Raw genomic sequence first — 14,707 nt, forward strand, 5'->3', positions numbered from 1 at the left:
CAGCAGGGGGCCAGAGTGCTAAGGCAAGGCCAGTTGGGTTGTTGACAAACTTTTGAAACCTCAACCCACCTCTAGTGCACCAAGAACCACCAGGAGAGTGTCACCTAGGAAACCTCCAAACATAGGAGTCTTCGTCTGTAATGTTCCAATGCAACAAACAACTTGACTGGTTGAATGTTCCTTTTATTTTCAGCCACCAAAGGAGGTCTCTGACTTGCTCTCTGTAAGAAGAATAGTACAGTGCATCCGGAAAGTATCCAGAGCGCTTCACTTTTTTCACATGTTATGTTACAGCCATATTCCAAAATGGATTATATTCATTTTTCCCCCTCAAAATTCTTGGAGCATCATACTCAAAAAGACTTGAGGCTGTAATTGCTGACAAAGGTGCTTCATCAAAGTATTGAGCAAAGGCTGTGAATACTTATGTACATGTTGCCAATCTTTAAAAAATATGAAACAAACCTTTTTCACTTCGTCATTATGGGGTATTGTGTGTAGAATAAAAAAAGTTTAATCCATTTTGGAATAAGGCTGTAATATAACAGAATGTGGATGAAGTGAAGCGCTGTGAATACTTTGCGGATGCACTATATTAATACCGTTGCTCAAGGTGCTTGCGACAGGATCCTATTCATAATTACAACAGAAACTGGAGTAGACGGCATCTATGTTCTCTCCTTATGGGCAGTATGGGGTTGGGAAGAAAGGAGAGGTAGTTGACCTGGATCAGCTGTTCCTCTACATCCTGTCCTGGGAACTGTTGGAGCTGAGATCAGCTCCCTGAGAGCTGTGTGTAGCTCTACCTAGAGTGAAGGGGAAGCAGGAGGCCATCTGGTCACAGGCTTAAAAGATTATTGGTAGTGTTTTGTGAGTGGTGAATTTAGAGCTGGTCTGGGATCAGGTCATGTGGTATCCTCCTGCTGGTCCAGGTGAGGGGCCTGAATACTCCTGTTCCCAGATCTGTTTTAAGGAGGGTCTGTTTGGGAGGAGCCTAACCCAGCCCTCTCAGTAATCAGATTTAATACATTTACTTTGGATAGTGTTGTTATTCAGTAGGGTGTGCATGTATTTGAGAGAATAATGGGGGTTGATGTGGGGGTGAGGAGTTTACCTGTAACAGAGGGTCAGTGTATGACTGGATGTGAGTGGTACATGGTCTGGATTATACATTAAGCATGGCCATGGCTCTGTGACAGACAGCATGTTAGGTTTGGTTGGAATTCTCATCAACAAACGCTGGCTGGACCGAGACCACTACAGTCACCACGCAGAACGCAAGGCAACAGGAAATGGAAGGGTAGGGTGTGTGTGTGGATATTAGAGGTTGTCATAGAAAATTGCATTTATATACTGATGACCTGCATAGTGTGGACTGGGTATAGTGATGGAGAGTACTGCTAGTGTGGGCCCCCTAAAAGAATGATCAATAATTAGGATATATTCGAAAAAACAAAAAAACGGACGCATGAGTTAAAGCTGTTTTCCGCTTGCACACAGGCAATTCTCTTCTTGCTCGTCGCCTCAAAAGTTCAATTCATCTGGTTTGCGCAACATTGCCATTGTTATTCACACATGATCACCTGGCGATGAGTACAGCGGCTCCGAGTGATGTAGGTTCCCTGGAGAGGGTTTATTCTTGGGGTAAGGGTATGGGGGTGGTTAAAATAATTGTTTAGGGGGGATTGTTCTGAACTTCACATCCATGTGCATTTGTTTTAGCTGTTCTGCGAAGGGGCTAGTCCTGTAATCTGATTGCTAATGTATTTAGTATGAGTCAGTGGCATGTAATCTGATTGGCTTGATCAAGTTGACCTATGTGGAACAGTGCTCACATTTAAGACAAGTGGGGTGAGGGTAAGGTCTTAGCTACCAGTCAGGTCCCGTCAGTCATTACCCTACTAACAGTGCCTCTAGGCATGTTGCGGATGTTACATTTAGTCATTTAGCAGACGCTCTTATCCAGAGTGGATGTTCAGGTTCTCTGTTGAGAATCGCCCACTTGTTTGGGGAGTGACATCACATTCTACATTTCTATCACCAGTTGTCCTCTCGGGAGGAAAGACTGATTGTACAGTACTGAAAAACACACTGTGGCTGATTCTACCGGAGACTATTGCCCTGGGAGATGACTGATACAAGGCAGAGAACAACCTGGGTATTTTCATCAGTAAAAGCCAATGTTTTATTCAGAATCTATGATGATCATTAATAATAAGTTACAGATGTTGCAGCTGTGGCAAAGGCGTCCTGCAGTATCGGTCGACTGTCAGCTGATGCAGAAATGTTATCCACCTTTTACTCATTACTCATAGGCTGTAAGCTCTTCTCAAATTTCTTCCTCGTCTTCTTTCTCATTTCACGTGTTTGTCATCTTTTACCCTCCCTCCTGTTTGGGTTTGTCAGTTGGATCATCTGCATCTCTCTCTCTCCCTTACGCTCTCTCCCTCTGTCCCCCCCTCGCTCCCCCCCTCGCTCTCTCTGTCTCTGTGTCTCTCGGGGCAGCCGGTCCAGCAGTCCAGTGTTCTGCTCAGCCCCGCGGTCATGTTCGGAACACGAAAGACCTGGGATCTTGGCCACGCCCCCTGCCTTCAGGACCTCTGGAAGAAAGACGTCTCATTGGACGGTGAGCAAGTCTTAAATGTGGGGGCGGGGCAGGGCTGAACCAGTGTGTCTGCATTTTTGGGTCTACGGAGGAGAGAAGGAGGGAGACGTGACGGCACTCACTGAGAGAGTCGGGAAGAGAAGAGGACTGTGCGACTCGTTCCTGTGAGTTTGTTTTACATTCAGCTGAGGGAGACTGGATCCTTGAAGAAAAAGCTGGCACACCTTAGCATTTACACATTACTGTTGTCTAAAAAATATGCGTTAAAGATATGGGTGTCCCTGTGTGTCTAGATGTGGCTCTAAGGCTGATCCCCTTAAAGCCACATTCCAGGGGGCAGGAGTGCTAACACTGTTTGTTTGCGTGTGTGGATGCGCATTGTGAACTAGTTTGTTGTGTCCCTGTGATAATGCGCTTGCAGTGCTGTTCATGGTGACTATGGAGAAGTTGAATTGTTCCTACTGAGGATAGACACAGACAAAACTATGAGAGGGTCAGGGAGCTGACAAAGGAAAATTTGAAAGGTAGCGTTCATGTCCAGAGGCTTTTGTATGGCCCCAGGCCACACTGGTGACAGGTCAGTGTTCTAATGAGTATATGTGTGTGTGTGTGTGTGCACTCTGTGAGACTTGGTTATGCTGTCAACAACTAACCAAATGCAATTCACATACTTGATTTCCAAGGCTTTATTCAATCTGTCTGTGTATCTGGTATTTGCATATGGTTTTAGGTTTTGGGAACTTCTTTATAGCCTGTAAGGGGTTGCTGTTTGTGCATGTGTTTGATTAGCTGAGTAGTTCTTAGAGTACACATGGATTAGGTCAGCTTAAGACATTAATGATTGTTTAGGCGTACAGTATTAGTGACTTGACGTACAGTATTACAGTGATTGGATCCTGTAGTACAGTGCTGTGATTGTTCTAAAGTTGAGTCTGGGCCCCAGTAGAGTTGACTAAGGTGAGCACACTCACACAAACAGACATCCACAGGGTTAATGTTTCACCTGATGGAGTCTTATCACTCCGCTTATCTAGCCTTTGTTGGTTTCCATGGTGCTCTACGAACCTTGGTAGGAGAGAAAATAGGGGCATAGGAAGAGGAGATTGGACTGACTGAAAAAACAGATTTGAAAAGAGAATTTGTAAAATGGTTAGAGGGGTGGAGAGCCTTGGATAATGAACCCTGACTAAAAAAGGACAGACAGAATGTGCGGAAAAGGTGAACAGGAGATCAGCACTGTATCCACCCACAGATCCGTGTGTCACTGTTTGTCCCTCTTGGTTACCTGTAGCGAGCTCAGGGGACTTTCTGATGAGTGATGGTGAGGAGGACAGCTCCTTCCTGTCTCTGCCTGGTACCACCTTCGCACAGTGTCCCTCGCTGACTGCTGACCTTACAGAAACTAGTCCCCACAACCAGCAATTACTCATACAGGTGGGTTACAAAGACCATACACACATATACACACTGACAGATCCATGGGGAGACACTCCTTCAGAAGATGCAGACGCTTTTTTTTGTGTGACTCATTTGTAAGGTTGTGCGTGTGAACAAGCTGGCGTGATGCTCCAGTGACGGTCTCAGTACTGACTCAGATGCTTACATCAGCAATTCATACAATGATATTAGCTAACAGGAGCACCTCATGGCCTCTTCAGCCTGGGCTAGCCCACTAAACATGACAGTGCAGTACATTTTCTCAGACACGTTTGTTTTAACAGCTCCTCACACGTGTGTAGTTTGAACAGACACACAGGCACTGTCTCCCCCTCTGCTGAATGCGCATCGTGGCTTTGAGCAGAATGACACAGCCAAATCTCTGCAGTCTACCACCTAAATCCTTTGTTTTTCAACAATGCCGCATCATGCTTATACAATATCTCTATCTTCTTTTCTCTCCTGATATTACTAGCCCTATGTGCTTCATCCCTCTCCTTTTTCACAACATCTTCTTATTTGTTCTTTCAATCATCTCTCCCTGTTCTCTTCTCATCAACAGAAGGTCACCTGGTCTTATTCCTGGACACCTGCCTATGTAACATTCTCATTTACCTACTCGCTCACTAGATGTGTCCCTGTGACCTCTTCTCCTTCTCATACTTGTTAGAGCTTTTCTGAACAGCTGTGTTGTCTGTAGTCAGTGGTAGCAGCAGACTGGTAGAACCCTGTTGTAACCTTGTTCTATAGCTGTCTGTAACGTAGACATAATTTGACCTCAGAGGAGAAGTACACCATTCTATTAGATTCCACGTATCCCTATGAACTTGTTTGACACCTAACCACTAAGTGTATGTGTGTAGACGCTGCAAGACAAGGTGTGTGAGTTCCAGGCGCGTCTGCGTAGTGAGGAGGGCTCTCGCCGCCTGCAGCTGCAGCGGTTACAGCACAGTCACGAACAGAGTCTCCAGGAAAAGACCAACGTCATCCACACACTGCAGGAGGAGCTGCACTCAGTCCAGCCCAGAGGTGAGGTGAGGGAAAGAGAGAGAGAAGATCGAATAGAGGAGTAGAGACGATTGTGGTAGTTTCAGTAGAACAGATGAGTGAATTGCAGGTGACATCTGGGGTCACTCACATCTCTCTGATGTGTGTGAAATTCATGAGTCAGTCCATAGTCAGGCTGGGTTTTCATGGTATGCCTGTTTGAGTGTTCCATAAATATTGCTATGGGTAGGGTGTGCGTGTTGTTCTGATAGTGGGTGTACGCACACACACTACAGGACAGGTGTATATCAACTGTCTGTCCGTTTGCATTACTCAGCCCTGCATGCTTTAACTGCCCATACATTTGAGTCGTGTGTTTGTGTGTGTGCAGGCGTGAGACCATTGCAAAAACTGGCTGAGCCAAAGGAGCAGCAGCCTCCCAGAGAGCGTTCCAAAGAGCGTCTCACCAGTCAGGAGGGAGAGCAGCTCATTGCTCAGCTGCGCACACAGGTACAGTCCATCGGGTGGGCTTCGGAGTTGATTGGAAGAGCCTAGGCCTGATAGCAGCAGCTGATACAGGATGAGGTGAACTTTGTTAGTGGAGGACTAGTACAGTTGTAAAGTCTCTGGTCTCTCACGATGATCTACAGGTGGAGGAGCTGGAGGAGAAGCTGTTGGACCAGAGCCAGGATGTGGAGAGACTGCGCTCTGAGCTGGTAAACGAGACAAGATGGGAGAGATGGAGGGTAGAAGTGTGAGAGAGAGATGGAGATGTACACAGGATATCGCAGAACTAGTCTAAATTCCTGGGATAGACGGAGGAGCGTTTGAATTAGCTCAACTCGCGACACATTTTTTGCTGTCAAGCAACCTGTGTTCGGTTGGGGTTGGGCAATAGAAGGGAGAGAGAAAATACATGTTGAATCCTGGGTTTTGGAAGCACAATACTGCAGGGCTCGACATATTACGTCACGTTATGTGCCACTCATTACATCTATTAAGACACGCATTTCAACCATTTCTCACGGCACACCAGATGAGATTTTGGTTGCCCCGACCAAATCTCACTTTGAAAAGTTGGCAGCCCTGTAATTTTGTAGACACAACAATGGATTTTGCCACTAAATGTTGGTGTTAACTTTTTATTTGTTCTACAATTTACCTTTCTACCCGGCAGAGGCTGATTTATCAAGGGATCCTTTAAAAGGTGTATACTTTTACAGTTGAATATTAGCTGATATTTAACTACGTTTAACCGATACAAATGCTACTAATGCTTGCTAGGTACACAGCCGTGTACCAACCGACGCTAGCTAGCTAACGTCAACACAATTTATTTTTTATAAAATTATAAATCTTTACCCAGACAAGTGACTTTTGTGCATGGACAAGTGAAACGTTAATGTACTTGTCCAAAGGACAAGTGTCTCAAAAAGTTAATGTCGAGCCCTGATACTGTACATCCACCCTTGGAAGGAACGCATTTTTATTATTGTAGCGTTATGTTGACATATCTCTCCCTGGTTGCATGTGTGTCTGTATATGGTCCTCGGGCATCCAGGGTGCGACAGATCTGGAGAAGCACTTGGAGCTGCTTGTGTGTGAGAATGAGCGGCTAAAGCAGGAGTTGAAGTCATGCAAGACTTCTCTGCTCCACACCCAGGATAGGCCAGCCGACTCCACATGCTCTGCCTGCCCCAGCTGCCAGGTGTGTGTATGTGTGTCACCAATTAATATGGTCTGTATTTGTTTTCATTCTGTTATGTTCTAACTGTGTGTGGTCATGTGTGTGCAGGATGCAGAGGTCATGCGAGGAGAGGTGTCTCAGTGGGAGAGCCAGGCCAGGCAGAGGGAGATGAGGCTGGCTGAGCTGGAGAAGGATCTCCTAGAGAAGACCTACAGGGTGGAGACCCTCCATAGACACCTGGAAGAGTCCAACCGCCAGCTGGGGGAGACCCAGAGGCAACTGGGAGAGTCCAAGCGTCAGCGGGGAGAGGTGGAGCAGCGGCTGGAGCTCCGGCTCAAGGACTGTGAGGAGGAGCTGGCTCGAGAGTCCGCGATGCTGCCGCAGGTCAAGGTTAGGAGACACGCCCAACCTGGAACAATGACTTCCTATCGTACTGGAATGACAATACTCTCATTTTTCCCCCTCCCCACCATTATGTGACTCAGGCGGTGGAGTCTCAGAAGGAGCTGGCTGTAGCAGCCAAAAGCGCTGCCCTGCAGGAGAAGCTGGCTGTGCAGAGACAGCTGCTTAGAGAGCTGGAGCAGCAGCTCCATGAGTCCCAGAGGACCTGCACCCAGCTACGAGCACAGGTACACACGCTGGATACACACCAACACACGCCTTACACAGGAATGGCCTCGGCTGTTGGACTTTTCTGTGCCTCTCCCCGGTCTGTTCAACTCTCCCTTTAGTAAGTCTGTTCTTTTGAACCCCACCCCCCCTCCTGTTACCTTGTTTACAGGCTGATAGAGTCTCCCTCTCCACCTAGAGACTTATTGGTTTTACCCTTCATGTTAATTCCTTTATCTCCGCTTGCGTTTGGTTCCAGCTGCATATGGACCGTGGCCGCTTGTGCGCCCTGCTCTCCAAGGCTATCGGCAAGGGCAACGGCGAGGTCATTCGCAGGTTGTCCAAGGTTGGCCCCCCACCCCCCTCTTCGATACCCCCTATAGTTCAGAAGTCAACACTGCAGCTAGTGCTGTAGATAGAAGCAGGTCACTCTGGAACCCATTCTTAAGTCAGACTTAATATACCCCATAATCACTCAACTAAAGTCTTACATTTTATTCCTTTCGCTTTTTCAAAGTGACATAGAAATAGTGCATTTTGAAGTACAGCAGATAATCAAAGATCAAAAGAGCATAATTCTACCAATGCTTATAGTCAAGGAAAGGTCTGTAGTTGCACTTTGGCTGGTAAAACAATAACACGTCAACTACAAGATTATGTAGTGCAGTACGACAAAATCTGAATCATATCATAAGTGCAACATCTTAAACAATTCCAATTCTATTCCGAGACAGTGTGACAGGATCTCAAATACAATATGTAGAAAATGAGTTCAGAAGTGTGGTTTTCATATGCAATTTTGGGCATAATCTATACAGTTAAAAAAAACAGTGTGTAACTACCATGTACATAGCAAAACCAATTGTAAAACATTGCAGGTACTACATACATAGGAATTGCTATGTAATCGTATTGAGTGTTTGCGGTGTAGATTATTAACAACATTACAGCAGGTATAGTATGGAGCAGGTGTGGTTGGGGACCTGTATGGGGCAGTTGAAAGTTGTTACCAAAATAAGATCAATTTTAACATCAACGTACCCCTGGAAAGCCCAACCAAGTTTTGGTTAACTGGTACCACCAATTACATTGCAGTTCTAATGTAACTACAGTACAATGCTTGTTCCCAAAGGTATTGCTATGTATGTAGAGTAGCCACATGGTCGTTAATCTGACCTTAATTTAAGGCCCAATTTTGCTTGATCCACCTGGAAGCTGCTTTAGAACTTTGGAACCTGTACTATTTTGTGAAGAATTTATCACAGGAGGGTTTTATGTGAGTTCAACTAACAGTTAGTAGATCTGTCATGCTGTATTTTGTGTGTGTCTCAACACCCCTGTGTTTCAGCTCCCCAAACCCCACCCATTAGTGTGTGACCAACCAGACCAACCTGTGTGTGCTCTATAGTGACTCCCTGTTGTACTCTACAAAGATTAGCATGCATCCTGATGGACCAGTCTGTAGTCATGTAGCTTCATCAGTTGAATCTGGCAAGGGGCTTTAGTTCACCCTTTAGCCCTTCTCTATATTTAAAGTCTTACCAATTGAAACTCCAAACTCTGTTTTCTTGTGTAACTGAAGGTGAGAGGAACCTCTGAAGTGGCTCTTTGTATTTCTGCCTCCATGTTTGCACCTAATGCTGTAGCCTTTCACTTCTGGCTCAGCTCTTAGTTCCAGAACCTCCAAGGGCTACAGAATCTCTCCTCACCAAGGTCCCAAGGTGGGTGTTGGTATTCCCCTGGCCCCTCTCTAACCCCTCTCTTGGCCTCTGTCCTGGTGTGTAGATCCTGGTGTACGAGGGGGAGATGGAAAGGACCCAGGGCCAGCTTGAGGCTGAGATGCAGAACCTGGAGGAAGAGAAGAACAGAGTGATTGAGGAGGCCTTCATTAGAGCTGAAAGTGAGATGAAAGCTGTACATGAAAACCTAGCTGGTGAGTGTGTGTGTATTTCATGCAGTCAGCGCCTACCTCTGTATTCCCATGATGTTGTCTAACTCTTATCTGTGTGTCTGTCCAGGTGTTCGTATGAACTTGCTGACCCTGCAACCTGCACTGCGAACCCTTACCTGTGACTACAACTGTCTGAAGAGACAGGTTCAAGACTTTCCCTTCATGCTGGACAAAGCCATCACAGAGGCTAAGCAAGAGGTCATATGTCGTGTGTGTGTTTAGGGATGTGTGTGTGAATTGATTTGTTCACCATTTGCCATTACAAACACTAAATATATATGTTTTTGCTAGCATCATGATGCTAACTCTGTGTGCCAACTTGTCATGCCTAAAGATCTGCCAAGTGATCAGTGAGGTCAGCAGTGCCAACCAGGAGCTGCTGCGTAAATACAAAAGGGAGATGAACTTGAGAAAGAAGTGTCATAACGAGCTGGTGCGCCTCAAAGGTACCACCTTCATCCCTCACCTCAGCATTCTGGAATATGTAGTTCCCACTGCCATCCCCAGCTCCTAATATAATGGTTTCTGCCTACATTTCCCAGGCAACATCAGGGTTTTCTGTCGCGTGCGGCCTGTGTGCCATGGGGAATCAGATTCAGCAGAGGCCAAAAACATGGTGACCATTGACTCTGATGATGACTCAGTCCTCTACCTCTCCAACAAAGGAAAACTGATGACCTTTGAACTGGACAAGGTGTTCCCACCTCATGCCTCTCAGGAAAAGGTTGGTCACCAAGTGCCCACCAGGCACCTGCATAGTATTTTTCTTTTGTCTTAAGAGCTGCTACTCTTACACCCTCTCTGATTGGACAAACAGGTGTTCCAGGAGGTCCAGTCCTTGGTGACTTCCTGTATCGATGGCTTTAATGTGTGTATCTTCGCCTATGGACAGACAGGCTCAGGAAAGACCTACACCATGGAGGTAGGTTGAGCTGAGGGATCCTGCTACATGTCCTTCGTTTCTGAAGTAAAAAACCTCCCCTGTCTGTCCTTTAAGCATTTACCCAATGACTCTCCCCAGCCTGAATGTGGTGTAGATTTTAACCAGTGATTGGCAGGTGGTGGTGGTTGCTGACCAATAGATTGTGCAATGTCCTCAGGGTGTGGTCCAGGACCCTGGCATAAACCAGAGAGCTTTAAGGCTGCTCTTCTCTGAGGTGACTGAGAAAGCTCCCGACTGGGACTACAAAATCACAGTCAGCATGGTGGAGATCTACAATGAGACCCTTCGGTAAGCATACACACACACCTACACACAATTTATTAAACTAAGCTTAGAAAATGGACTTTAGTGATTGGGTGGGTTACACTGTGTGAACAAGTGGTCACTTTGTTACCACCTCAGAGAGCAGGGGTTTGCACCATAAGTAGACATTATTGCATTTCCTTTATGTAAGTCCTTCCTAAGCCCTCTGTAGCACCATGTGCTGGCTGGTATGTGTGCTTAGGAAATTTGAGTGAACTGGTCCGTGATTATGTAAAAGTGGATTATATTCAATGTCCTTGGTCATCTGTGCAGCACAAAGTATTCTACTATTCTATCTTTTCTCCCTTCCTTTTTTTTCCCCCTCACCATTATGTAACCTCTGAACATCTGTTCAAGCTTTAGTGCCAGAGTGTGATGATGGGATGCTCCCTGGCCAGGAACCATCTGACTGTTTGACTTTCCACCAGGAACCTCTTGGGAGAGAACCCCAGTGAGAAGCTGGACATTAAAATGAACCCAGATGGTAGCGGTCAGCTGTATGTGCCCGGTCTCACAGAGTTCATCGTCCAGAGTCCCGAGGACATCAATAAGGTCAGTCCATCATCGACCATGGGTTGGATGCTCAAAGACCAACGAGTTCCATTGAGAGGCAACCAAAGATCCAGGAAGTACTTTGTCAGTCTACCAGAGTATAATGTTTGTCTGCTCAGTATGAAATGGTAGTAGGGGAGCTGGATACTAACTGTGTTCCTAATCTACCTGATTTTAAATTGGCTCCATCAGGTAGGTAGGTCGCAGTAGGTTCTTATCCTGAGCGTAGATGGTTAAATAGCTGCCAGGACTCCCTGGGCTGAAGGAATGTGCCGGAGCAGGGATTTGGCTCCTCCAACCCCCAGATTAGAGCTACATATGTTAGATAAAGAGATCGTGTTTGCGTGTGTGTGTCTTGTAATTGTACAGATAGGGTCTGCTGTTTACACGTCTCATTTGAATGCAGGTTTTTGAGCTGGGTCATATGAATAGAGCCACCGCCTGTACAAACCTGAATGAACATAGCTCGCGCTCCCATGCACTCCTCATCATCACTGTGGCAGGATTCAACTGCTCCACTGGACATCGCACTCATGGTATTCTTTCTCACTCCCTGTCTTTTGTACATTCCCTAAAATGCGCGTGCGCGCACACACACACACACACACAGAAGGATACAAACACATGGCAGTCATTCATATGTGTCCTATTCCCAAAGGTAAGTTGAACCTGGTGGACTTGGCGGGCTCTGAGCGGATCGGAAAGTCTGGGGCTGAGGGTAGCCGCCTCAGAGAGGCCCAGTGCATCAACAAGTCACTGTCGGCCCTGGGCGACGTCATAAACGCGCTGCGGAGCCGACACTCCCATGTGCCATTCAGGAACTCGCGGCTTACCTACCTCCTCCAGGACTCACTGAGTGGGGACAGCAAGACGCTGATGATGGTCCAGGTGTCTCCTCTAGTCAGCAACATGAGCGAGTCGGTGTGCTCGCTGAAGTTTGCCCAGCGTGTACGGACCATTGAGCTAGGCTCCGTCTCCTCAAGAAGACAGACAGAAAACTCCTCCACCTCTTCCTCCCCCACCCACGACAGCATTGAGGTAAAACTCACTCTGGCCCCTGCAACTTTTAACACAGCACTTATCTGGGCTCCCTCAAATACCTCCCTTATCCCTCCTGTAAACTAGGACAGATCCAGCTTCATTATAGCCCATCATAGGAATGTTTGCCTTCTGCAGCTGGACTCTCCACCAGTGACTCCGGTGCCCCTTCCCATCTCCCGGGCCAGCAGTGCTGGCTCTACCCTCTCCTCCACATCCAAGACCCCCACCACACGCAGGAGGTCCCAGTCTCAGCTCTCAACAGGTAAAAACACACTGAAGAAAAAAATTGTTCTCCCAGCACACACCACATACTGACGCAGTCAACTTTCAAACCCCTTGACCCTGGAAAGGTGTTGTCCTGATCCTGTGATTGGTTGGTTTACAGACAGGCAGGTAGACACAGCCAGCCCATTGCTCGGGGATGGTGGGCAGGTAGGTGGGCTTAATGCTGAATGGTTGGTAGCTTGGCATGGTAACGCTCAGCATGGCATGGTGCCCAATGCCCACCTGTGTCACCTGGTCAAGGCCCACCTAACACTCCCTGCCTCTAACTCAGACAGTGCTAGTGTGTGTGTGTGTGGGGGATACAACAATGTAAGTCCACAAGCTTGAGTGAGTCTACAAACCCATGTCATTATTTAGTAAATAAAAAATTGTGTGTTAGTGTGTCTATATTTTATCTTTATTGGGAGACAGAGATACAACGTGTGTGAGACAGACCGAGAGTGTGTTACTGAATGTTTCACGTTGTCCGCTCACTCATCTTTGCTGCTCTCTGCCTGGGCTGGATTGAGTTGTGGTGATTAGATTTGGATGTAGGAGACCCCGACCACCCCACTTCTCTCCTCCTCCCACACTCCTGCTCTCCTCTGGTTTGTCCTGCAGGACGATTAAAGCTGGTCGCCTGAGATCCCTGCTGGGCCCGTCCACAAAGAATGAGAACACCTGGCCTGGAGGGGTGTGAACCAGCACCACTGAATTGACAACCAGTCGGAACACCAAATCAGCTACATCCTCTGACCTTGTGCATTTCTCATCCTATGCTTGAAAGGAGTGACTGAATCAAACAATGGATCATGTTGTGACTATTTTGAGCTACGTGACCTAGTGAGAGCTAGCGGTTTATCAGATCTTTCCACATGTATGACATTTGACCTCCTAATATTTAAAACAAAGACTGTATCTCCTTCATGGACTCTGAGGAAAGAGGATCTTGCGTTTTTCCCACATTGCTAGGGTTGTTGTTGAGCACCATGTCTTCCAGCACTCACTACGGACACCTGAAGAGGCTCCACTGACCAACAACGTTGCTGCAGTCAACCCTTCATTACCCAGAATGGCTCACTTACCTCTCAGCCTGGACTGAGATTTGCTCTTCTGTTGGCCAAAAGACAACTCACCTCTCCCCCTTTATCAGAGACAGTGCTAAATCATCCTTATCATCCTTATCAAAAAAAAAAAAAAAAAAAAAAAAAAAAAAATGACTAAATGATCATCCAACAGTGTACATTGTAATCACAGTATTTAAAATTGGGTAAAAATGCACTTTAAACAAGGCTGTTACCTTATTGATGTTTTTAATCATTAATGATTTCATTAATGCATTATTTATATATATATATATATATATATACACAGTATATCTGCGTTGAACTGTTTTATGAAGTTTTTTGCAGTTTTGTTTTCTAATGAGGAACATCTTGGTCTCCTCACTCATTTCCCTTAATCAATCAGGGTACTCTACATGAAGTGAGCTGGGCATATTCTGTCCAATAGGACATGAGCAATAAGATAGATGTGCAAAGGGAGAGGTTCTTCCTGTGTGCATGTGTGTTTTAGAATAGCAAAAATTGGCAATATAGACCTGCATCTAACTGCCTTAGCACTGCATGGAAGCACTCACATTCCTTTGTATCTTGTTTTATGTCTTGCACAGAGCTAATAGAGCTTGATAGATTCAAAACCATGTCAGACAGGAAATGCTCATGGTAGAAGTTGACTCTTAACAGCACTGTCTGTGCTTTTATCCTGACTACATTCTAAACCTCACCTGTAGTTAAGATCTGACCTCAGGCCAGTGTCTGGGTACAACTTGTCTTCACTGCCCTATCTGACCACAACCAGCAAGTGACTTCAGACCTCACAGAACAAACACTAACATGTAGCCATGGAAACCGCTGCTGGACTGTGGAGGGAGTGATGAGACTCTGGCATCTGTGTTGTAAATGCATTTATGCCGTAGGAATGCTTCAAGTTTGATCAACAGCTGATGGTTTCTTTATGTTAACTCAATTTTCCTTCCAGATGTTCTAAAATGTTAACGTGGGAGGAACATTGAGACGTGTTGTGTTGGTTGCTGCTGGTATTGCTGCTTGCTTGTGTCGTTGTATAGTAGGTTTCTAAACAGTTTTGTTTTTGTACACCCTTTTTAATAAACATGAAATCAAATGAAACTGAAATGTGTGGATGGATGTGGTCTTCTTAAACCCAGGAAAAAAACTGAATGTTTTGTCATTGCTCCAACTGGCAGAAGATACAGCAGACATGTTATTTGCTATACCAAGTGTAGTTCCAGATATCATATTGAACTAT

General features: G+C 46.0%; 1 protein-coding gene across 1 annotated transcript; it reads left to right on the forward strand.

Moving 5' to 3' along the window:
- The first annotated feature begins 2,641 nt into the window (after positions 1 to 2,641).
- LOC136955777 (kinesin-like protein KIFC3) lies at positions 2,642 to 13,554 on the forward strand. Its single transcript, XM_067249501.1, is given in 21 exon segments — positions 2,642 to 2,721; positions 2,723 to 2,769; positions 3,897 to 4,039; positions 4,906 to 5,071; positions 5,421 to 5,539; positions 5,680 to 5,745; positions 6,591 to 6,737; positions 6,825 to 7,106; positions 7,202 to 7,345; positions 9,111 to 9,258; positions 9,344 to 9,474; positions 9,611 to 9,722; positions 9,819 to 10,000; positions 10,094 to 10,198; positions 10,377 to 10,507; positions 10,951 to 11,074; positions 11,481 to 11,610; positions 11,733 to 12,112; positions 12,251 to 12,377; positions 12,501 to 12,547; positions 13,001 to 13,554. Coding segments are annotated over 21 exon segments (2,820 nt in total). The 3' UTR covers positions 13,010 to 13,554.
- The last annotated feature ends 1,153 nt before the right edge of the window (positions 13,555 to 14,707 follow it).

Source organism: Osmerus mordax, chromosome 13 (genome assembly GCF_038355195.1).
Source record: "Osmerus mordax isolate fOsmMor3 chromosome 13, fOsmMor3.pri, whole genome shotgun sequence".
In the NCBI taxonomy this organism is placed as follows: Eukaryota; Metazoa; Chordata; class Actinopteri; order Osmeriformes; family Osmeridae; genus Osmerus; species Osmerus mordax.